At 37.9% G+C, this 25,833-nt stretch overlaps 3 protein-coding genes across 3 annotated transcripts; 1 reads left to right on the forward strand and 2 right to left on the reverse strand.

The window, feature by feature from the left end:
• Positions 1-2,437: 2,437 nt before the first annotated feature.
• LOC122299409 (mitochondrial intermembrane space import and assembly protein 40 homolog) lies at positions 2,438-7,333 on the reverse strand. Its single transcript, XM_043109673.1, has 5 exons — positions 7,097-7,333; positions 4,077-4,088; positions 3,807-3,838; positions 3,604-3,729; positions 2,438-2,787 (listed from the first exon to the last, which is right to left on the reverse strand). The coding sequence occupies exons 1-5, from the start codon at positions 7,215-7,217 to the stop codon at positions 2,608-2,610; spliced, it is 471 nt and encodes a 156-aa protein (XP_042965607.1). The 5' UTR covers positions 7,218-7,333; the 3' UTR covers positions 2,438-2,607.
• A 118-nt stretch (positions 7,334-7,451) lies between these two features.
• Positions 7,452-20,307, forward strand: LOC122299408. Its single transcript, XM_043109672.1, has 10 exons — positions 7,452-7,774; positions 8,619-8,853; positions 8,996-9,082; positions 9,186-9,355; positions 10,235-10,374; positions 10,867-11,044; positions 11,142-11,763; positions 12,768-12,880; positions 13,034-13,277; positions 19,898-20,307. The coding sequence occupies exons 1-10, from the start codon at positions 7,611-7,613 to the stop codon at positions 20,123-20,125; spliced, it is 2,181 nt and encodes a 726-aa protein (XP_042965606.1). The 5' UTR covers positions 7,452-7,610; the 3' UTR covers positions 20,126-20,307.
• A 300-nt stretch (positions 20,308-20,607) lies between these two features.
• Positions 20,608-25,266, reverse strand: LOC122299410 (G patch domain and ankyrin repeat-containing protein 1 homolog). The gene is made up of 4 exons (XM_043109675.1): positions 25,054-25,266; positions 24,836-24,889; positions 22,670-22,792; positions 20,608-20,936 (listed from the first exon to the last, which is right to left on the reverse strand). Exons 1-4 carry the CDS (start codon positions 25,117-25,119, stop codon positions 20,823-20,825), a joined length of 357 nt encoding a protein of 118 aa, XP_042965609.1. The 5' UTR covers positions 25,120-25,266; the 3' UTR covers positions 20,608-20,822.
• Positions 25,267-25,833: the final 567 nt, after the last annotated feature.

Below are 25,833 nucleotides of genomic sequence, written 5' to 3' on the forward strand. Positions count from 1 at the left end.
AATTTTGCATTTATGGGTTTTCGAATTTCTCCTTCAGTTTGGGGACAATGAAGCCGATAAAGTGAGGGGTGGTTTTGTCTTTGCAATGAGGGAGATGCATGCGAGCGGCACGTGGAGGACATTTCGGTTTCATTTAATGTTGCTGGTAGACAAAATGAGGGGATTGGGAAGTTTTGAAAGTAAGCATATCCACTTTGATGTAATTATAAGTTTTGGAGACACATTGTGAATTGAGTGAAAGTGATAAAGTGTAATTAACCCCTATAATTTTGTACATTGGTGTTAAAGCTGAGCAAGCTGTGTTCTTAATATCCTTGTTCTTCTTATTGGAATGATGAAAATGTGAGTTTCAAGTTTTAACATGGGTATTTTGCTAAAGAGGACTTTGATAGTTTTGTTAGCTTTTTTGTGTAGGTAGGCACATAATGTGTTAAACGAAGCACTTATGTGGAGGGCTGTTATTGGAAAGCTATTATTTGAGTAGAAATAGTCCACCAACGTGAAGGTTTTCTCTTAGTAGAAATGGGCTAGAATTTAGAATGAAAATTAACGAGGAGATATAATGTATTGGATATTACACCGAAAAGGAAAATTCAGTCAATTCATGTAGGTTTGGCAAAAACTCTGTCTAACACCTGCTCCGACTCTACCAAAGTCAAAAAAATTCATAGTTCAAACTCAGAGTCCAAGCTCTTAAAATAGTTAAGAGTCAAAATCGAAATTCAACAAGACTCCAGACTACCAACTTTGACTCCGCTAAATATACTTAATATATTTTATATTATAATATAAATGATAGAAATCTGAGTAGCATAACAGTTGGGACATTTTTTGTATGCCATATTTTTGACATTCGAGCCCCACAAAACCTAAATAAAGAAACTTTTTATTTTATATGTTTTTTTTAACAAATTCTTAAAACAATGCCATTTTGTCTCCCTTTATATTTATCTCTTTCAACTAACTTTGTCTTTTGTTTTCCTTAGCTGCTTTGTTTTCTCCCTCTACTTCCTTGCTTCTATGTTCTCTCTCTCTTTCAACCTCGCATTCTCTCTCTTTATTTGATTATCTTATTCTTGTCTTCTCAATCTTAATTCTTGCTCTTGTTGCTATCTAGACATGGTGTGCAAATACGAGCCATCTCAATTTTTCATCAAAAGTTCAAATGAGAGAGTGAGAGATGGGCTATGTGATTGTAATTATTGCCTTGATTCTATTTCTGTATTTGGAATTTATAAGATTATTGTTGTTGTTAGTAGTATAGAAATTTCTTACTATTTGTTTTGGATGCTGTGTAAGTGTGAATGGGTAGGAAAATTTCTTAATTTTTTTTTTGGATGCTGGGAAAGTTCGAGTTGGGAAAAGAAAAAACCCAACTTCGAATGGGAATTCTCACTCTATTCCAATAATGAGGAAGTGAGGCGGAGCCGAAATTAGTTCTCTCTTGAAATTGGAATCGGAGTTATTTTGGACTCCAACTCTTATCGGAGTCAAAGCTATGAGTTGATAAATCCAACTCAATTATAGTTGGAGCTTACCTTTTCATCCATGTCCTCAATATCACCGAGTCAATTATAGTTGGAGTTTACCCTTTAATCCATGTGCTCAATACCACCAAGTCATTTACCCTCTGGGTCATAATGCCAATTCCAATTATTATAACATAAGCGACAACTCATAAAATTTTCATAATTTCTCTGTTTCTAAACTAATCTGTTACTTTTGAAATAAATATAAAAAATAATATTAATAACAAATATATTATATAATTATTTTGAAAAAAATTTCTTAAAAGTTAAATGATTTGTATAATTTTTGGGTGTACAAATCTCGTGTACTCATTTTAAAAAGAAATAAGAAAATCCTGAACCCATGTAAAAATCCTATTTTTTAATAGTTGACCTAATCGGATGGGAATGCGACTTACGTGATTTGGTAAGTGAGGTCCATTGAAGGGTAACATTTCAAACAAATTCTATTACGTAAAAATAAAAGAAAAATACTTTAACTATAAAAGAATTACATAAAAGTAGATTCACAAAATGATATAACTTGATCTAGTACATTAGAATATAAATTTACTTTTATCATAAAATAGATCTAACAAATCACATGAAACGACACTACTTTATGAGTTTATTTTTATATAATTTATATAGTGTTTCGAACAATTTCACCACTACCATATTCTTTGCAATTCAGAAGAATTTTTTTCTTTTCTCGTAAATAGTTGGACATAAGAGTTCACATGCACTGATCATTTCTCCTAATGTTGAGCGCTCATTGAAAGGAATGGCTAGGGGACGGGTCTCTCGATGTCGTTGCATCACTTTTTTGCTTGTTCCATTAATATGTGCAACCATCATTTGGTCAGTTCTTCAGTAGATCTCTATATTGAAAAATTCATATCCCGGTGTGAAATGAGAAATCACGAAGATGGGAACAATATTGGGACCCTTTTTCCCATTTCAAAACATCTTCATTTTATTCTTGACAAAATAATGTTCTCCCATTCATGAAGAAGACTCAGTCTCTTCTAATCTCTAAGCAAAAAATTACATATAGAAGGGGAAGAGCAGGAAAAAAAAAAAAAAGAACTAGAAATTCTTAGAGATTGGATTTTGAACTTTTGGATCCTCTGGACCATAGAGGGAGCCTGATGTACTCGTGGGTTGGCTCTTCCTCTTCCTTAACTTTACCCTCTTCTAAGATGCCTTTAGAAAAGGCATTGGGGTTAGCTTTAATACAGTTCTGCAAAGTCACAAATGGATGCACACAGTCTGAACCCTTCAAAAGAGTGGAAATTGTTTTAGATTAGTACCTCTATGAGAGTAGGACAAGCTTAGGAAGTGAATTGAGATGAGAGTTTTGTGAATAGTAGTAAAATAGTTTGTGAATAGTAGAGAAATAGTTTAGTTAATGTTTTATGCAATTTGGAAAAGGAGAGAGAAAAAGTTGAAAACAAATATTATAAAATTAAAATATTGTTAAAATATAGGTTTTTAATATTATTTTTGTTTAGAGATTTGATAATAATAATAATAAAAAAAAAACCCAAATGACACAATGATTAACTTACAAGCATTGAATTCATGTAATTTCTGGCTGTCGACCATGTGAAACCCAATTGACGGCATGACATTGCCATGAAACTAAATAATACAAAGACACTGAATTTATATTTAAAGAGTTGAAAAAAAAAGAGATGGAAAACCATTCCAAACTCTGCTCACCAGTCTTCCTGAGGAGCCCAATGGATCATCAACCACCACCGACTACTACCTACATCATCTGCTAGAAAGTAACCTTTTTGATTGGTTTCCAATCATGGGTTTTAAAGAAAGAAACTTTTTTTGGATGGGTTTAAAGAAAGAAACTTAAAAGAGACCATCTGTAAAGATCTATGATTTCATAACTACAGTATCTAAAAGAGCTTAGTATGTGCTATTGCCCCTTCAATTTTGAAATTTGAGCTGTTGTTCTCTTGTCCCCCCAAAACATACGAATTTATAATATAAACAGGATATACAGGAGCGAATATTTACTTAGCAGAGAAGAACCATCACACTAAGAGCCAAATACCCGTATAAAGTTTACAATTACCTTTTCCTCAGCAGTACTCTTGAGGTAACAAAAGAATGCCTCCGAAAACTGGACCCCACATTGACCATTTCGCAAGTCAGCAATGCAAGGGCATTCTAATGCTTTCTGAGCCTTTGCATCAAGAGACTGAAAAGTGAAAATTTTATGTTCTTTACTCACTTTTAGAAGGAAAGTGCATGTAAATATATTTAAAGTGGACCAACCTCACTCTCATTGTTGCCATATGACGCAGCTTCTGTAAATGCAAAACATTGTCAGCTATTGCATCAATTTCTTAATTTAATCATCCAGCGATATATGTGATAAAAATTCCTTTCGTGTTGAGGAAAGATATGGGAAGCAGCCCCCCACAACTCCAAAAAAAAACTCAAATCACCCCATCAAAGCATTTGAATATAGGAATGTCCTTTACCATTAATATACCAAGAATAAGAGTACCAGAATAGAGACTAGTCCAACCTGTGGAGACGCACCTGCACCTGCACCTGCTAGAGTCCATGTAAGTAGTGTTTCATGCAGAAAAGTTTCAGGTCCATTGGGGCAGCACTAAAGTGCAAGGAGTATATGCAGTGAATCATATTACATTCATCAAATGCTGAGCCCTGAGGTCTATGACTTTCGGACTTATGATATGTCAATTCAACTTCCCGGTCTGAGAAAATGGAATTTGAATCTGGGAGGGGGTTCCATCCTACAAACCCACAATCCCAAATTATTGGTATTTTCATTTTCTACACAAGATACCAAAATCGATCACATATGACATATGCAGGCCCTGAAAAAAAATAACTATTCTAATTTATTTTCTCATTATCTTATTTTTTTCCTTTCTTAAAATGTCTCGTCCTTTTTTTTTTTTTTTTATAAGTAAGAGATAAATTTTATTGATATGAATGAAATATGCATAGGCTCTCTTGTTCTTTCTTGTTTCTCATCCTGAAGAACCCTAGTTTAATTCCTCGATGCCGCGTGTCAAATGGCAAGGTATCATATTAATAAGCAATCCCAATGGTTTTTGTAGATTTTTATCTAAAAATAGCAAACCAAAAACAACTCATCTATTTTAAATAATAAAATCTTAAGTCCACTCTACATCTGCTAATGTACTCTGTCCACTCTATAAAGAAAGTGAGAGATGAAAATAGGGAGGGGAAGAACGAACAGAGAGAGACAGAAATTCATAAAAAAAATATGCATTGATGATTGAAAAATTCTACTCATCATCCCTACACCACACACTTGTTTTTATTTTTTATCTTTTTATTTTTTTCTTTAGCAAGTGTGTGCCGAACTCTTGATGATTAGTGTCAATCCAATGTGGGTTGGTACTGTGGTAGAGGTGCATTTTAGATTTTGTTTGCAAAACGATATGGGAGGTTTTTTTGAGGTTTGGTTAGCTATTTTACATATAAATGCATAAACCATTGGGATTTGGGAATGCTGTATATATTTTGGTTGGATGATTAATTATAGAAAAATTATATTTATAAGCCTAGCACTAACATAACATAATTGGATTTGGAAGAAAAATTTTAAAATTTAAATCTTATAAAACAAATCTTACTGTGGATGATAAGCTCTAAACACTGGTTTGGGAATAGAATAACTCTTATTTATATAAAATTTAATAATGAAGCAAGAAATTTACATGATAGTATAAATAGCCACTTAATTTTCCTTAAGCCCTTTAAAGAAAAAAAATTAGAATGCTAGAATGACATAGTGGCATCCCAAAGTCCAAACATTTTGGGAGTAAATTTTTTTTTGATAGGTAATAGAGAGTATTATTGAAATGAAAGAAAAAGGCATAAGCCATGTACACCGGAAGTGTACAAAAGAACACCTAAATACATTCTAACTACGCTGAATTAAAGACAAAAATTCATAAGCGTTATCCCCATTTAGTACAATAGCAGAAAACCAAGACAAAAGAGTGTGTAGAAAAAAATTCTTCAGCTCCTCTCTTGTTCGTTCCTTATCCTCGAAGCAACGTGCATTCCTTTCTAACCAAAGACACCACATGATACATAGCGGAATCATCTTCCACACCGTAGCCACCTGATGGCAACCTTGCACCTTCCTCCAACAACCCAACAGATCCACAACCCTCAAGGGCATCACCCAAGGAATATCAATCCTTTGAAAAATCTCATCCCACAACCCCCTTGCTACCTCACAATGCAATAGCAAGTGGTCCACCGATTCACCAGTCTTTTTGCACATATAGCACCAATCTACCATGACACAACCCCTCTTCCTCAAATTGTCCGTAGTCAAGATTTTCCCAAGAGCGGCACTCCATATGAAAAAAGCAACTTTGGAAGGCACCCGGGACCTCCATATATTTTTCCAGGGAAACGGAAAATGATCTTGTGTTGTCAAGATGTTGTAATACACCTTAACCGTTCATTTTTTATTATTAGCCCTCCACTTCAATCTATCCCCTTGTATCATTGGCATTCCTTTGGAGTATAGCAATCTGAAAAAATCTGATACACTAGTTAGTTCCCAATCATGAAAATTCCTATTAAAAAGAATATTCCATTGATGCGAGCCATGAGCAAAGAAACGCATATCCGCCACTGAGGCCTCCCTATTTGCTGCAATACTATAAAGAGCCGGAAACGCCCTTTTCAAAGCCTGATCTCCGCACTACACATCCCGCCAAAAACTAATAGGGTTGCCCTCACCTGCTACAAAATGAATTTTTTGTTCAAAACATGGCCACCCCTTTCTTATAAACTTCCATAAACCCACACCGTAACCCCCTCTCACTTCATTAGAGCAGCATCCACCCCAAGCCGCTCCATATCTAACATCGATGATTGACTTCCACATAGATCCCCTTTCCGAATGATATCTCCACAACCATTTCCCCAACAGTGCTTTATTAAAAGTTCTCAAGTTACATACTCCTAAACCCCCCCTGCACAACTGGGGCGCATACTGTCTTCCATTTAATCAAATGGAATTTCTTCTCCTCCTCTATACCCCCCTAAAGGAACGCTTTAAAAAGCTTCTCGATTCTATTCACCACGCCTACAGGCATAGGAAATAGGGATAGGTAATAAGTGGGGAAATTAGTAAGGGTACTCTTAATAAGGGTGAGACGACCTCCTTTCGATAAATACATCCATTTCCACCCAGCTAACCTTTTCTCAATTACTAACCACAAATATCATTTTGCAACCATTCGATATTACAATAAAACAATTCACGAACTAATGAGCAGCCTACATACGTAACATACCAGTTTCTAAACCCACAGAGAAAAAAAGAAAATAAAAGAGAAGCAAGACCCAATTCCTAAACTCCGAAGAAAATTTAACAAACGCATGAAACCCATAATCAGATTCCCATTTAATTGATAATTGAATAATATTCCTCATGGATAACCCTTAGAATTTCTTCACAAAAATTTTCACAAATCACAAAGATGTAAGTGCACACACAGACAGAGAGCTGGTCAGGCCCCTAGGGTAAATGCTGGCACCTGCAATAAGGGACTCCATGGATGGGGGAGGAGGAGTAGCCTGAGCATCGGGTAATGTTGCTGGGGAAAACTGCTCTCCCTCATCTACTGCCGCTGCGACGTCGCTCTGAACTTGACCCATTGCATCCAGGAATCTACCAGGATTCTGCCGACGTCTCCGTTGATAACACGGAAACAGGAAGTCTTTATAGTCAGTAGTACAAAAGACAAAACTCGCAGTCGGAGTTGAATATAGACTGGACTCGGCCCACTAGCTCAACCCGCAATTTTATATCGGATCACCCAGCCCATATCTTTCCTGCCACCACGACAGTAATGCAAAAATAAATTTTAATAAATTAAATTATTAAAATTTAGGGCGGGTGTTTTCGAGGCAGAGCATTGAGAAAGGAATAGACAACGGATCAGAAACCGTGAAATGGATGCAAATTTTGCAGAAACTAATTAAGGATCAAGTTTGCGAAGGAAAGATTTTATTTTCTCACTGTGAAAAAAAAAAGTAAAGAGAGAATTTATGGAGAATGCGAATGCAAAGGTGGTCGGGATTTTGGAGAACTTGATGAGAAGCCATTCTTCTGTATTCAATCGCAAAAAGTCGAATGACTCGCCACCCGATTCACCCGATCCAATTCCTCACCTCTCCGCTCTTGCAAATTCCGTCGTGTCTCGCTGTTCCAAGTACTCTCTCCCTCTCTCCCCATTGCTTTAGTTATCATTAAATCAGTCTTTTCCAGGATGGCATGTTAGGGCTAGGGTACTTTCTTTTTAGCGTCTCAAAACACGCCCACCACCACTACCGGGAATTTATTACAATAAGCTAGAAATGCTGAGTTCCATTTTACAAGAACCTGGATTGAAATCTTGCTTCTGTCGGGGAGAAAGATGGCTTACAAGTCAAATACATGACTTACAATTTATGTTCTCTACAAAGTAGGCCCATTGCGTTATAGATTTGTGTAAAAAAAAAAATGTGAGCATATAAGGCTATCAAATGCCGTTTCAGTCTTCATCAGAACTTCAGATTCATCAAAGTTGGAAACTTGGGCTGAACTCTAAAAGCCATACAATCAACTTGACTCTTTTTTGAAGCTATCCGAACAGGCTATAAAATTAACTAGACATAAGGTGGACTTAAGTTACCGAAAAATTCAACATATTGCGGCTTTCTGATTCAAAGTAGATCCGCTAGTTTGCTTTGTACATTTGCGTTTCAGTTTTTTATTAGAGTGTGTGTCCAGAACTCAGTGTCATATGTTTAATACTTTAGCCATATGCTCGCCAAAATAAATAAATAAAGAAATAAATAGCACGTTAGCCATTTCCTTCAGGTCAGTTTTAAGTGTTCATTGACAAGGAATGGAACTAGGCAGGGTGCCCTCTTCCAGGAAAGCATTTTTTCCCGCATTATAGGTGGATTCTCATAACATACTAATTAATTTTGTTCTATAAATGATTCGATTCTTCATAACCAGTTTTTCTCATGATGAATTAACGTCTTTAAATGCATCCAACTTTGTTGTAGGATCCTTCAAGTCCCCACTGAAGATTTACAGCACTGTTTTGAGACAGAGCTACCCGAGAGTGTACAAAATATCTTGACATATGCTAGGAATTTTCTGGAGTTTTGCTCGTATCAAGCACTTGATCTGTTGATTAAAAGTCCTGATTATTTGAGTGACAAGGAATTCCGTCATTTGACGTATGACATGATGCTTGCATGGGAATCTCCTAATGTTCAGAGTGAAACACCAGATAAAGTGAGACAGCACATATTTTTTATCCATTGATAATTGAAAGATATATTGAATTATTTATTAGAGGGGCCATTTGAAGAAAACAGCTAAATCTTTCTGTTTTTAGGGTCTTGATAACCCTGTTTTAAACTTTTTTCAACTGTAGGAAAATGCTTCTTGTAGTAATGAGGAGGTAGAGAGTGACGATGGCTGGTCACTATTTTATTCAAATTCTACGACTATGGCAATTCAGGTTCTTTTCATGATCAATCTCCTTGTTGCTCTGTCTGCAAGTAGCAGATTTTAGCGATATCATGTGCCTGGGTATCAACATTTACTTTTGTTCTCTCCATCAGGTTGATGAGAAGAAAACTGTTGGCCGAGAGGCTTTTGCACGAATAGCTCCTGTTTGTGCTGTTGTTGCAGATATAATAACTGTTCACAATCTTTTCGATGCACTGACAAGTTCTTCAGGACATCGACTTCATTTTCTTGTATATGACAAATACATTCGAAGCCTTGACAAGTATGAGTTTGCTTCTTGAGTGGTATTAATTGTTTGAACTGTGAACTGAAGTTCTGAGTGTTATTAAAGCTGTTCTCAACTCACTCAGTATGGTGGAAAAGGTGAATGATTTGGTTAGGATATTTCCTGACACTTTCTTTCTTTTAACATGGTTGTAATTGCCACTATCAGTTTAGGCTTTCTTTACTTTCCAATCCACACGATTTGAGTATATTGCTGATACAAGCCATCAATCATGATGGTAAGATGGGAACTAGAAAAGACACCATTAACTTAGACAGAAGTGTAAGCTTCATTTAATGTAAGATTCAAATTATTGTGTGCGATGAAAAAAAAGGATACACTGTTTTAGTTTTCCTTTCATTCCTGGAAAGTAGTAGGTATATTTCCTTTGTATACGTGCTGTGCACTTGGGCTTATGCCTATTTCTTGGGAATAAAATCTTTTATTACTTATCAAAAAAAGAAAAAAAAAGGATACAGAATGTTTGATTTACTCAAGAGATATTCATTAAAAAAAAAAAAAAAACTACTCAAGAGTCAAGTAATTTCATATGGTTGGTTTAGAAGTCTTCAGATGTAGAACACATGCAAATGATAGGAAAATAAATGTATTTTGAAGTCAGTCATATATTGATATATTTTCTTTGATGGACTATCTCTCTTAAGGGGGAAAAATATGATACTGAAATTTAATTAATACTGTATCACAGCAGAAACTATGATCATTATACAAAATTTAAAAGGAAATCAGTCCATTTATAAACAATATGTTTCTTCTTCTGCGTTTGTGTTCTCTTAAGGTATTTTGAGTCTTTGACTCTATAAATGAATAGTAAGTGCTATTTTAATATTAATTCATACCATGACCCCTCCACAGAATTATCAAGTCTGTAAAAAATGCATTCGCCTCTTCAATTGGAAATCTTCAGCTTTCTGAGGGGGAAATTGTCATTGATGTTGATGGTACTGTTCCAACTCAGCCGGTTCTTCAACACATTGGAATCTCTGCATGGCCTGGTGAGTCATTGTGTTCCTGCAAGTGGAAAATCAACCTAGATGTCCACTGTTGAGTTGGAAACATAAGCCCCTGCCTAAATTGGATCCTGAGAAAGGAGAAAACCTCAATCCATGACACAGCACACTCCATGTGATGCCTACGAGGCACCTATATGGCTGGTGTATCAGCAGTGTTAATATTTTGTGCATAATGCTTCTATACTAAGTGATGTTGTCTTAACATTATCTGGCCAGATTGTCCTCCAAGTCTCTATGGTACCTGATGACTTCTTAAAGCCAGGTCTCAGTCAGGGCAACATCAGCTTTTGCCCAAAGTTACCAAAAGCTTCTATATATTTTGTGTAAATTCAATGCTTATTTATATGATCTACAACTTTGTCTGCCCAATGTAGTAATGGACTGGTTTGGGTGATGAACTCAGTTATCTAATCATTTCCTTAATCAGTAGTTTCTATATAGACAGTGTTGTGTATTGAATTTTTGTCTGCCCAGGGCGATTGACACTGACCAACAATGCTCTGTACTTTGAGTCATTGGGAGTTGGGCTATATGATCAAGCCATTAGATATGATCTGGCAACAGACATGAAGCAAGTCATAAAACCTGAGTTGACTGGACCTCTGGGTGCTCGTCTTTTTGATAAAGCTGTGATGTACAAGTCAACATCTATGTATGTTATCATACATAATCAGCAACTTCTCTATACATCTAAATCATTACCTTGCCCTGATTTTTAGTTTTCTTTTTCTTTGATACTCCCATTACAGAGCAGAGCCTGTTTATTTGGAGTTTCCCGAATTTAAAGGCAATTCTCGCCGTGACTATTGGTTGGATGTATGTCTTGAGATCCTGCATGCACACAGGTTTATTAGGAAACACAACTTTAAAGGGATTCAGAAATCAGAAGTACTTGCAAAGGCTATTATAGGCATACTCCGATTTCGTGCAGTTAGAGAAGCCTTCAACTTTTCCATGTCTCATTACAAAACCTTACTTGCCTTCAACCTGGCTGAAAGTCTTCCAGGGGGTGATACAATTTTGGAAACTTTGTCATGTCGCTTGGCACTTCTGAATGTTGGTGCCACCCAACATAATGGTACTGGGACTGCATGTGCAAAGCGACGGTCGACTCTGTCCCTGACAAAATGGCAGCCAACGTTGTCCCCAGTTTCACTTCTAACTCTAGATCGATTGGGATTCACATTACAAAAAGAGGCAAATCTAGATGGAGAAGTAGTAATGGTTGGAGAAGTTTGTGTCGGAGAGATAAATCCCTTGGAAATGGCAGTGAAACAGTCAGTATTAGAGACGGGGAGGGCTGAAGCTGCTCAGGCAACTGTGGACCAAGTGAAGGTGGAAGGAATTGATACAAATGTTGCTGTAATGAAGGTTAGTTATGATTATATTCCACCAGTAACCTACCAATCAAACAAAAATTCCACCAGTAACTTTCTTTTATTTCCATTTGGTTTTTGGAACATATGAGGCAAGGGAAACATAGGAGAGAAAAGGGGGGAATGAGCTCAGAAGTTTTGAAAACAAGGAGCGTTCTCCGGTCAAGCTAAGAAGTTTCTTCTTCCATACTTTATTTCTTTGGGCATCTCTTGTGTACTTAATGGAGATTGCTTCGATTACTTTCTTGTCTTTCTAGCTCCTTTTTATGTAACTAGGTGTATTTATCAAAAAAAAAAAAAAAATGTAACTAGGTGTATGCTGTTTTGATACCTCATGTGTATTGGGCTATGCCTATTTACTACTATTAATAAATTGTTGTCTTACATACCATCAGTGCCTGGGTATACACGGTATATCTTTTCAAATCTCAGACATTGGGTGTCTCTTGGTTTCCATACTGGAGAAACTCAGGGTACCTATTTCCCTATTTCCAGTATACACCAGTCACCACTCACTGACAAGGTAAATAGGCATAGCCCAAGTACACATGAGGTATACAAACAGCATACACCTAGTTACATAAAAAGGAGCTAGAAAGGGTTACAAGAAAGTCCTTGATTCTCACTGGTCACAGCTCACCGACGAGGCAATTTTTTTTTTTTTGGCTTTTTAAACATTTAAAAAAATAAAAATCACAAACTCATTAAAAAATACTTCCTTACTCATTAAGCCAAAAAAAAGGGAATCAGTGAGAATTTTCGGGAGCCACTCTCGGTGAGACTCATGAGAGTGGCATTTTCCTCTTTTTTATTACATAAGCTCAAATGGAATACCATTTGGAGAGGATTTTATTAAGCACATAACACACCACAATATTGCATGCTCATTAGGGTTCTATTTTCTGTGATACCTCTGGTTCCTTGGAGACAACATCTTTGGAGCTCATAATGATGAAAGTTCCATTTTAATCATAAAATGATTGTTTCTGTTCATTGTAGGAGCTACTGTTTCCAGTTATCGAGTCAGCTAGACGGCTTCAACTGTTGGCCTCATGGGAAGACTCTTCTAAATCAACAGTCTTTCTGGTGTTGACTGGCTACACTATTTTGAGGTAACTTGTCCTTGGCTGGAGCTTTGCAAACTTGGAGTTCCATATTGATATATATTTCCTTTACCCAGCACACTGACATTGCACCACAAGTGGACCATTAATTTCGTGTAAATGTATAATCTTGGCTACAAAATGATTAAATATGACGTGCAGGGGGTGGATCAGATACATGTTGCCAGCTATTTTTTTTATCATGTCGATTCTCATGCTCTGGCGCAAGCATTTTAATAGAGGGAAGACATTGGAAACCTTCAGAGTAACACCTCCCCCAAATAGAAATGCTGTAGAGCAGCTGCTGGCATTGCAAGAAGCCATCACTCAAGTTGAAGCACTAATTCAAGCTGGGAATATTATTCTCTTAAAGATAAGGGCTCTCTTATTTGCCATACCTCCACAGGTAAATTCCCAAACCATTCTCTGTTTCCTATATAAAAGATCAGTAAAATTGGCTCTCTTTCTTATAAAAGAATAAAAATACAGTAAAAAGTGGATACCAGTTTAACTTCTCTTTTTCTTTTTCCTAAAATGAAGAGAATAAATTTTTTATCTATATTTTGGATTTTAATCATCTCTCCATTCTGCTTTTCTACCTTCACTTGTACACAGACTTGTATGATTTCTCTTGTTTTTATAACACTGACATTGTAACCGCTGGTATGATTCAGAGTACAAACACAAATGCCTTTTGACTCTCAAGGTTGCTCTAGAAACTTTGACTTGAGTGTTCTTGTAAGTAATAAGCTTGTCACTTTGCAGGCATGACATGAGGTTTTAGGACTAAAATCTCTTTTCCTTAAAATGAAGAGAAGAAAAATTGTATCCATATTCTGGGTTTCAACCATCTCTTCATTATGCTTTTCTGCCTTCTCATGTACACATGCTTGTATGGGTTCACTTGTGTCTATAACTGACATTGGAACCACTGGTAATATTCTAAGTACAACACACATGCCTTTTGACCCTAGAGGTTGCTCTAGAAACTTCCACTTGAGGGGTCTTGACTCCTCAAGTGGGAATTGGTCTTTTTGGTGTGCTCCCCTCCAAGTCTAAGCCCCTTGGGTGCAAATGATTTCTAGGGGACATGTCCCATTGGTGAAAAGTTAATGATTTACCAGATCCTTGTGATGGGGACCGTTACATGGATATGGGGTTTAACCGAGTAAAAAACATACTTTGTTTGAATGGTCTTTAGGTTTCCTTGCCACTTTGCAGGCATGACATGTGGTATAAGGACTAAACTCGGTTGTGCACTGAATAATGTTAAATTGTAACTTGTATGAAACATGACCTTTATGATTGCACCATCGTCTCTTCCTCTCTCCTAATCACACCCGTTGTCGTCCCTCTATCACACCATGATTGATTTTGTGTCAAAAATTTTAGGAAGCAATGTTTGACTATTCTCTCCGTACTGCATGCATGCACGCACCTTACCCTCCGGCGCCCCTCGCTGGAGTTGATCTCTTTCTTCCCCTCTGACTCTTCCCTCCCCAAATTTCTTCCCTTTCTTTTATTTCCTCTTTTATTTACTATCCTTCCTATTTTCTATGGATGCGGTTAGGCGTTCTACGATTGAGTCAAAAACTTTCTTTTTCGCAAATGTGGGTGCCAACAATTTTTGCATTATTGAAAGAAACAGACGTATGACCTTATTTATACTCATTAACGGTGCGACAGCTGCATGGGTGGTTAGAATGGTGGTGGAAGCCATTGATACTCGTCGGTGCGAAGGTTTTTTCAAAAAGTTGAGGATAGGTAACGGGGTCTTCACTCTGCAACTTCTAAAAAACTCAAGGGGATGTTATCTTCTGTTAGAGGAGTTTAACAACGATAGAAGAAGGGGCTCACTGATCATCCCCAAGGGAGCTAAGGGCAGTGGATGGGAGGGTTTTGCTTACCATCTTCTTAGGCTGAGTCTTCGAGCCATTAGAGGGTGGTGGTGCACCTATAGGGCGGGTCGCGAAGGGGAGGGACTGTTGGTTTAAGCCTGGAACCAAGCACTTCAGCAACATACGCCTAGGTCTTGGCCAGCTCCTCGCCAGAAGGTGGAAATGCATCTTGCCCAGCGGTCACGGGGGGGTCTCCCGATAGGTGCAAAAAGCTGGGGGACGTAGAAGGTATTTTTTGGGCTGTCAGAGCTCAACTTTCAGGAGTCTTAGAAGATGTTTCCTTTTTGATGAAAAAGGTGGACCTAGGATTGAGTATGGTGATGGGACTAGGCAGGGAGGTCGATCTGGGAAGAAAGTCTGGCGCTGAAGAGGATTTTCAAAAGGCGTCGAGAAGAGCAGAGGATATTGGGAAGGCTATAGAGCCCACTTTGTTGAGGGAGCCTGTCTGCCCTCAATTTTGGGCCACAAGGCCCTGATCATAGGCCTCAAGCCCACGGGCCTTAGACAGGCCACAAGACCCTGATCGCAGGCCTCAAGCCCACGGGCCATAGAAAGGCCACAAGACCTTAGCTACCGGCCACAAGGCCTTGCTCACGGACCTCAAGCCCACAGGCTTCACGCGGACAGGCTGGCTTCAACTGAGGTGGGCACTGTTTGCCCTCAACCTCTGGCCTCAAGGCCTCATTCATGGGCCGTAAGCCCACAGGGCTCAGACAGGCCTTCCCACGCATACAAACTGGCCGTAGACCCGATTCTCTCAGGGGTTTTTAGCTCAGATTCAGCCATGACTGATTTCTCCACGCTCTTGTTTGATTTAGACTTGGTGAATCTCCCCTTGGCGGGGGGAGATTTTACCTGGTCAAATGGAAGGGCATGGTCAAGATTGGACAGGTTCGTTGTTTCGTCTTCTTGGGAGGCTCACTTTCCCACTCTATGCCAAAAACGGCTCCCCCGCCTTTGCTCAGATCATTTTTCCCTTCTACTAGACTGTGGGGGTATTCAAGAGGGACTCCGTAAGTTCGAGAACATGTGGTTGAAGGTGGATGGATTCGTCGAGAAAATCAGCGCATGGTGGGCATTTTATCAGTTCACAGGCACTCCTAGCTTTATACTGGTTGGGAAACTAAAAATTTTGAAGAATGATCTAAGAAAATGGAATCTGGAAGTCTTTGATGAAAAAGAAGTAGAAAGGACATTATCGGATAATGATATGGCAAGAAAATTGATTGTTGTTGCTGAACTAGAGAAAATTACAAAATTACTGCTATGGAGGAGATTATGTGGAGACAAAAATGACGGGCTCTTTGGTTGAAGAAAGGGGATAGGAGCACAAAGTTTTTTCATAGTTGCAAACTCCCACCGAAGAAATAATGCCATAGAGGCCCTCCATGCTGATGGCAGAGTTTTATTGGGTAGAGATGCCATTAAGGACCATATTGTCCACTTTTATGAAAAGCTTTTGACAGAGCAATACACTTGGAGGCCCAAGGTTGACGGACTAGCCTTTGATTCCATTGACCACTTAAGTGTGGCTTGGTTGGAAAGGCCTTTTGATGAAAACGAGGTACTTGGAGTGTTAAAAGGTATGAACAAAGATAAAGCCTCAGGACCTGATGGTTTTCCAATGGCTTTCTTTTATGCTTGTTGGGACATTGTTAAGGAGGATCTTATGAAGGTTTTTATTGAATTTCATTCTCTTATGAAATTCGAGAAGAGTCTCAATGCCTCTTTCATCGCCCTCATTCCCAAGAGGGCGAGGTCGGTGGAAGTGAATGATTTCCGTCCCATAAGCTTGATAAGTGGGCTCTACAAGATCATTTCCAAAGTTTTAGCGAAGCGATTGAGTGAAATCCCGGGGAAGATCATCTTGAAGTCCCAAAATTCTTTTGTGAAAGGAAGGCAAATTCTTGACTCAGTCCTCATCGCCAATGAGTGCTTGGAGAGCAAAGTCCGATCCGGCATTCCAGGTATCTTATGTCAACTGGACATAGAAAAGGCTTTTGATCATGTGCATTGGGATTTTTTGTTGTATATCCTTGGTAAGTACGGCTTTGGGGAAAGATGGTGCCAGTGGATAAAGCACTATATTACAATAGTCAGATTCTCTGTTTTGGTCAATGGCACTCCTGAAGGTTTTTTCAACAGTTCTCGAGATTTGAGACAAGGGGATCCTCTCTCCCCGCTATTATTTATTCTTGTCATGGATGTGCTGAGTAGAATGCTGAGAGGGGCGGTGGAATGGGGTTCTCTCTGGTTTCACGATGAGCAGTTCTTCGCATGGTAGCTTGACAATCTCCCCACCTTCTCTTCGCTGATGATACATTGATTTTCTGTGACCTGGATCAAGATCAGTTCCACTCTTTACGAGCACTTCTTCTTTGCTTTGAAGCTGTATCCAGCCTTAAGGTGAATTTATCCAAGTCGGAAGTAATCCCCGTTGGCTCGGTCAACAACCTAAGTACGGTGGCAGCCATTCTGGGCTACAAGGTTTCATCCTTGCCTATGAAGTATCTTGGACTCCCCTTGGGGGCCCCTCATAAATCTAAGGCAACGTGGGAAGGGATTATCGAGAAGATTGAAGGAAAACTGGCAGGGTGAAAGAGAATTTACTTATCTTAGGGGAAGGGAGGGGGGGGGGGGGGGAATCACACTTATTAAGAGTATGTTATCTAACCTTCCAACGTACTTCCTTTCTTTATTCCCTGTGCCGGCAAGGGTGGCGAATAGACTGGAGAAGATTTTTCGGAATTTCTTATGGGGAGGTTTAGAGGATACAAAGAAATTCCATTTGATCAAATGGAATAAAGTATGCACCCCTTTGTCTTGCGGTGGCTTGGGCTTAAGAGATTTGAGAACTTTCAACAAGGCTATCCTTGATAAATGGTTATGGCGTTATCATCTTGAGAGAGACGCTCTTTGGAGGAATATCTTAGATTGCAAATATGGAAGTGTGTAGGGTGGCTGGTGTACAAAGGAAGTAAGAGGAGCTTATAGTGTGGGAGTTTGGAAACTTATCCAGAGTGAATGGGACGATTTTCGTGGTAATTGCAGGTTCGTGGTGGGAAGGGGCACACAAATTAGATTTTGGCATGATATTTGGTGTGGTGATGTTGCTTTGAAAAACGCTTTCCCTTCTATTTATAGGATAGCGTCTGATCAGAGTTCCTCAATGGTTGATAATATGTGCCTTACTGCTGATTCCATACATTGGTCTATGAGATTCACTAGAGCGGCACAGGATTGGGAGGTGGGCGTCATCACTAACTCCTATAGCGTGCTACATGAGTTGAAGATAAGGGCTGGAGGGGAAGACAGACTATTATGGACATGCATAGAGAATAAGAAATTTTCAGTCCGTTCTTACTACAAGGCCTTGACGATTCACTTCCCCAATGCCTTCCCCTTGAAGAGCATCAGGAGGAGCAAGGTCCCCCTCAAGGTCACTTTCTTCAGGTGGGTGGCTTCCCATGATAAAATACTAACTATGACAAGATAAGGAAGTGTGGACTCTTCATAATGGATTGGTGCTTCATGTGCAAACACAATAGTGAATCAGTGGACCACCTTCTTTTTCATTGCAAAGTAGTTAAGGTATTGTGGGATGAGATCCTCTCGAGGCTTGGCATCGCTTGGGCCATGCCGCGGAGGGTGATTGATTTATTGTCTTTTTGGCAAGGGCTAAGAGGCAACCGCCAGATTGCAGCTGTATGGAAGATGATACATTTATGCTTAATGTGGTGCACGTGGACTAAAAGAAATGGCTGCTGTTTTGAGAATAGGGAACGTTGTCCGGATGGTTTTTGGGCCTTTTTCTTTCACACTCTTCTCCTTTGGGCATCTACTATTGTATTGAACTGAACGAGTCTTAATGACTTTTATGCTACTATCTGTAGCACTTAGATTGTAACTAGGCTCTTTCTTGTATACTCCCTGTGTACTCAGGCTTTGTCTATTTACGTGGATCAATAAAATTTATTTACCTATAAAAAAAATGACTGCACCAAAATATTTGTATAGAGATTAAAGCTTCAAAAAATATTGTTTAGAGAATTATAGTTTTAAACTGCAAAATAAGCATTCCTCTTAATAATGGCGAAGACTGAAAATCAAGTTAGTTAGAAAAAGCATTGAAGTTGTGTTCCTTCTCTACATTTGCATTCTAATAACACGTTTTGAGGTAAAGATGCAAATCTTTAGTAATTTTTTATAGGTCACGACTCACGTATTCAAATGAGCAAGACCTTAAGCTTTTTGTTTGAACACAAATCTTAATAGGAATTTCTTTCTCTGGCTCCTGCTTTTTTTTTTTTTTTTTGGATAAATAAGAAACTTCATTGAAATGAATGAAACTAGATAAAGCCCATGTGCACAGGAAGTATACAAAATGAGACACCTAATCACATTCTAGAAATCCGAAAAGAAGACAACAAATCATGAACATTCCCTCCCTTTAGTACGATAGCAAAAAACCACTGAACAAGAGAAAACACAAAGAAATTCCAGATTTCCCCCACTGCTCACTCCTTGTTGTTAAAGCACCTATCATTCCTTTCTGTCCATAAGCACCACATTAAGCACAAAGGTATCATCCTCCATGCCGCAGCCAATTGAGAGCTATTATGATGCCTATTCCAGCATGCTAATAGATCCACCACACTCTTAGGCATAACCCAACTCAGCCCAGCTCTACTAAGAATGCCAGCCCATAACTCTCTAGCCACCTCACAATATAAAAGTAAATGATCAATCGATTTCCCATTCTTCTTGCACATGCAGCACCACTCCATAACAATCATATCACGTTTCCCTAGATTATCAACCATCAAAATCTTCCCAAGTGCAGCTGTCCATGTAAAAAATGCAACTTTAGATGGCACAACAACCCTCCAAATGCTCTTCCATGGAAAAAAGACATGCTGTTGGACGGTCAACACCTTGTAAAGGAATTAACTGAAAACTTATTACTCCCCTTATGCTCTTCCACTGAACTTTCTCTGGCTCCTGCTAGGTTATATTGTTATCTGTTCTTTGTATACCCCGTGTACTCGGGCCTTGCCCTTGTCATGATTTAATATATTTCCTTTTACTTATAAAAAAAAAATATTGTTATCTGTTTTGTCATTTTCAGGCCACAGACAAGGTTGCTCTACTGATGGTTTTCATGGCTGCAGCATTTGCGTTTGTGCCTCTAAGATACATAGTTCTACTAGTATTTCTAGAGTTTTTCACAAGGGAAATGCCATATAGGAAAGAAAGCAGCGACAGGTGGGTTAGGCGGGTTAAAGAATGGTGGGTTAAAATTCCAGCTGCTCCCGTCCAGCTCCTTAAAGTTGATAACGACAAGAAAAAGATATGATAATTGCTTGTAAACGATAAAGTGAAACCGCAGTTCCCGTTGACAGTCTTGGCTACGATGTGCTCCTGTCAATACATAGTTAGGATGCTGATTATATTTGTTCTTGCGGTACCCGTTTTTGTATGTTAACAGGAAATTCTATTCCCTCACATTTGGAGCCAGAATAAATTGAATTTGATCCATTCCATGTGTGTGGACCACTAAACTAGCTTGCATGGATTGAATTGGGTTTGAAATTGATGTGAATTGACCAGCATAGAAAATTAGAAATTTCTATCCCTCTCAAACCGAAGCTTTTAATATGAGATGAGAGTTTCATAAAGTGTCTTAATGGTGTTTTGAACCTGCGTAATGAAATCGGAGGGCCTATCCTGAGACAGTTTTTTTTTAGCTATTATGAGATTTTCTACTTTGGTGGGAAATTGGAAGTTCTGAGATTCAATCCGGGGGTTGGGGACCCTCTTTAAATCAGGGACAAGAGAGAGCAATAAATCTAATGTTGTCCATTGGAGCTGCACAGAATAAATATGAGCTGTGATACAACCAGGAAAATCATGGATTTACAAATTTTCTACTATTTCTTTACAATTCTATTTGAAATAAAAGGTAGTTATGTGAAATTAAAACTATTTTCAATAAAGTGTACTGATTGATTATAAAATGAGCTGTTAAATAGTTGCAAGTGGATCGTTGTCCATCAAACATTATCCGGCCAAAACTCCCTATAAAAGGTCCGCTCAAATTCCTTCTCTTGCAACTGCTTTTCCAGCTCCTGCATCTTCCTCGTCCTCTTTGAGAGTGTCTTACATTTCTTCAAAGGCAAATGATCCTCGATTAGCAATGATATAAGTAATTTGCAGGAAATGGGAAAGAACGATTTGAGGAAAAAAAAACTAGATAAAGCAATTAGAATAATCAAGTCCAAAAGCTGGATGTCGAATATTTCAATTTGATCAGTCGCATTGCAATTTAATCACAATCTGTGATTAGCCATCGCTTCGAAATTGTAAGCCAATAACTCAAAACCATCCAACAGAGTGGCAGAATAGCATCTTCTAACAATCCGTATAACATACCAGCACCAGTAAGTTATACCGTGAATGGTCTGCTTTTATTCATTACCTTTTCTTCGTTTTGAAAATTTCAAAAAGTTAATTTTTAGTCCAATATTTGATCCGGCTCCAATATTGACAACTTCAAGTAAGTTCTTAAAGTGCCTTTACTGTTTATAAAGTTTTAAAAAAAAAAAAAAATCGAAACAAATGTTATTTAGAAAACGAAAAAAAGTTATAACCCTCGGACTTGTGCAAATAAAAAACTCAATGGAAATGAAGATCCAACTACAAAACATGCATTGAAAGAAATATAGGTAAAATAAAACTTAGAACTGACCACCCAGCTGTCCAAAACAGCAAACCCATGAAAACATGCAGACAACATAAAAAAGAAAAGAAAAAAGAACGGCAAGATCTTAAAAGCAAAGGGTTTTACTTAATTTGACTCGACAAATTACCTTACAAACAAATTTGGAGATCATTAATTTCTACTGAGGATAAGCTATTTTTCTGTGGTCTAGATAGTATAATCTCAAGAATCTATACTCAACCAACTTCCACAAATTGGAACCTCCTCAAATGTGAAAATTTGCTAGGAATATTGACTTGAGGGATGGATAGGTCAAATTGTTGCCAAATTTTGGATAAAAACGTAGAACGGAAACTTTTAGGAAGGGGAGCTACCTGCTCCTCTATTTCTCCTTGTAGGATGTAGAGAAGTGTTGGATCTCAAACACAGTCTTCCTTTCTGAACATTCAACTTGTCATTCAATTGCCTTATATGATGTATTTAGAGGGAAAGCAATTTTATTTAGAGGACTGTGAACAGATGTTGGAGGAGCTCAAAACTTTCTTTTTCAATAATCTCTTCCTTCGGATAGCTTTTATAGACTTTAATTGGCTCAAATTTCATGGTTTTCTCGTATCTCTTCCTCATTCTAGATAGTGAACTCTTTTTTTTAAGTAAGTAAGAATTTTATTAAACTATGCATAGCCAGGTACACGTGACATATACAGGAGTAATACCTATGCATGAGGGTCTAAAGATACAAGAAAATCATGAACGTTCATGCCATTCTATATAGTGGACTCTCTTGTACGCATCATGTGTACTTAGGTAGGGCCTCTTGTGCTTTTTAATGAAGTTTTATTATTTATAAAAAAATAATAATTGGCATCCAAGAGTTTACTACTGACCCAGTTTCTATCATCAACCCCTCATTTAAGCCTGTTTCTCCTGCCACAAAAGCATATTTGTACACTTACCAATGGGTGACAAATCAATATAAACAAATTTCCCTTTGCCAAAAACAACCCTCCATTCTAGAACTATTTTCTGGATTTTTGAGATCAGGTTCATTCAAATAACATTTTTATATATATTTTCAAGGTTAGCATTTCCCACAGACCAAAAAAAGAGAGAAAAAATGAAGAACGATAAAGTGAACAAAGAAAGAAATAAATAAAATTTTAGGATAAAGCAATTCACCTGGTCATTTTTCTTGTTAGATGCAGCAGTGACATAAGATTTCTTGGCTGCCACCTTCACTTTATCTGCTCCCAGGCCTCGTTTATTATTCTTCAAAAATGCTTGTACAGGCTCCAACCTACCCTGCTTAAACAATGAAGAAAATAATTACATTTTCCATCCCAGAAACTGGGATTATAGGTAAAGACACTACAGAGTGAAAAAAAAAAAAAAACAGATAAAAGAGGTGCAGACCAGCTGAACCAAGAGGTTGGCTCCTTTAAATGGCACCTTTAAATTTGTACTTGAGTTATGCATATCGTTCAATCAATAACATTTTATTATATTCCTAAAGCCCTAGGGGTTGGCTCAAGTGGTAAAGGCTTTGGGCTTGGGGGTATGCTCCCCCCGGGGTCTAAGGTTCAAATCCCCTTGGGTGCAGATAATCTCTAGGGGCCATTGGACTGGAGGATTTTCTCTTTGAATTATTCGAAGTGCACTTGCGGAAAACTTATTGCCAAGGGCCTGTGCACCTCTGGGATTAGTCAGAACATTGTTCCTAGACACCCAGTGCCAATAAAAAAATATAGAACATTTTATTCTTATAAAAAAAATTGCATATAACTGTGCACATGCCTTTAAGATCATCAACCCACTGTATGTAATTTAGCCCATAAAAATTACAAATTATATGAAAGAAAACTAACATTCCAAAAGAAGACTTAACATTGAAAGTGTAGCTACCACATAAGGAAAGTCATACTTGTAATTTCTTCGCACCTAAAAAGTAGAGGAAGCTCCAACATGACCAATTCAGGCAATAAACGTGTCAACAACAGCACAACACCTATATATCTTTCGGTGTGATCCATTCACCAATGTTCTACCCCTTTAAACACTAGTTTATGAAATATCTCTTGGCTGGCATTAGGAAACAATAGGTGAAGTTTTTTTCTTTCTCTGATAATTAAGTTATAAACGCAATTGGTAGATCTTGAACCCTTCGCCACACCCTTCACCCATTATTATAGGGGAGGAAATGTCATTTGAGCTATACATGAAACTTGATTGCAGTTGGTTCATTTTAGCCCCTTGACAATTTCAATACCTAAACAAACCAAGCTTAGAAGAAAATCTAAGCTTGTTGCATAATGGATTCAATCCAATTCCCTTAAAGGAGTATCACTTTCCTGTATTCATTGTTTTAGGTAAAAATTTAAAAGCCACGAACCTTTCCGAGGTTTGTGAAATGCAAACCTACCTGAAAGGGTAAAGCCAAGAAAATTCTGGGCATGAACCCAAGGAATCTAGGTGTGAAGCCTAAAATCTATCTATCTAGGTGTGAAGTCTTTTGTGGTACATATGGATTGAGAGGAATGTACATTGTTTTGAAAATATAGAACGTTCATTGGGGGCGATTAGAGATTTATTTTTCTATTCTTTGTTACTTTAGGCTAAGGCTATTGTAATGGAGGGAATTACCTTTAATGATTTTTATGCTGCTTTTTCTAGCTCGTAGATTGTAATTCGGTGTTTCTCTCTTGTATGCTACCTGTATACGTGGGCTATGTCTAATTATGAGGATAAATAAATTTTCTTACTAGTAAAAAAAATAGATATCTGCAACTAATCAATACTTTAGAATCTGCAATCAAACATCTATTTCTAAACCTTACAAACCCTAAATCCAAAGCATAAGAACCCTGAAAAAACCAATATTTTATCATTTTTATTAGCTCTCAAACCCACAAAACCAAAAAATTCTAATGTTGCTAATCTCGGGTGGGTCACTGTGGTTACACGATAATGAAACCTTAAAACTCACAAAACTTCCTGACCTTTCCTTTTAATTTTATCGGTAAATAAGATTTTATTGATCGTATAAATACGCAAAAGCCCAAGTACACGGGAATCTTCCTGACCTTTCCTACCACAAAACTATAATCCTACCAACCCGAATAACACTGACGTAACCTGCTACCATATTCTAGCTTCTAGCAAACTTTTATTTACCACAATTCAATCTTTTCCAGCCAGCTTAAACCTAGAACTCTAAATTTTCTTCCCCAGCTATAGAACATTGGAACTGCATCTCAAAATGCATTTTCAAGGAAGCGAATAAACAACATAGATTTTTCGAATTTGAAAAAATAAAAAATAGGACAGAAGAAGAACGAACGAAAGAACCTGCTCGGAAGCACCAAGACCGGTACCTTCTTTCCAACCGTGTTTCTTCAATAGCTGCAAAAATCCCATGATATTTACTACCCCAGAACAATAACAATTTCCACAAAAATCAAATTCAAACGGCAGAGATAGAGCCAGATATAAATCAATAAAAGAAAGAAACCACGAAAGGACAAAAAGAACAACGAAGAAAGAGAAAGATGAAGAGAGAGAGGAACCAGAAAACCAATGTTGGAGGAGTCAATGGAACCATCTTTTGAGGAAGAGTCTCCTCCCATGGCCATGGTTTCTCTCGATTCAAATGATTTTGTAACACATCCGACCAGTGAATAATAAATGCACAGGAAAATTGCTCTCTCGAGGAGAGCTCCTCCAAAATATAGATAGGGTAAGTAAGAGAAAGGAAACTAGGATTTTTGCTATTACTTTTTGAGATAAAAACACTGCCTAATATAAGGTTACCATTACATTCTGGAAACAGAATAGGCCATGGGCCGACTTACTATACTGGACTTAATATAGAAGACTAAATAAAGGACATGCAGAAAACAAAAGACATGGACTTAATAACATAACATAAACTCAGGCCCAAGCATAAGTCCATAACCATTGGACTCTAAGTGACCCATGATAGGGCCCAGCCCATATTAGACCCACTAACATCCCAAGTACGTTGAGTCGTTGACCGAAGCTTCCCTTTAGTTTCACTTCAAGATCCCCGTTCTGACTTAGGGTCCGGCTTCTTCACTCTCATTAAGTAAGTTTCCCTCCGTGCCACTCTTCTACCTTCTTCAATGGTCCTCGCCGGCTATAGTGTTACAAATCCTCCCAGTTTAAAACACCTTGTCTGCTATGGGTCATCTGGATCTGGATCTCGATCTGGATTTCCAAACCCGGGCGGCCATATTGAATCCGGATTTTTTTTTGTTTTTTGGGCTTAAATCCCGAATATTCAGGTTTTGTAAAAAAAAAAAAAAAAATTTAAAAAAATCTTTATA

Source organism: Carya illinoinensis, chromosome 16, assembly GCF_018687715.1.
Source record: "Carya illinoinensis cultivar Pawnee chromosome 16, C.illinoinensisPawnee_v1, whole genome shotgun sequence".
Lineage (NCBI taxonomy): Eukaryota > Viridiplantae > Streptophyta > Magnoliopsida > Fagales > Juglandaceae > Carya > Carya illinoinensis.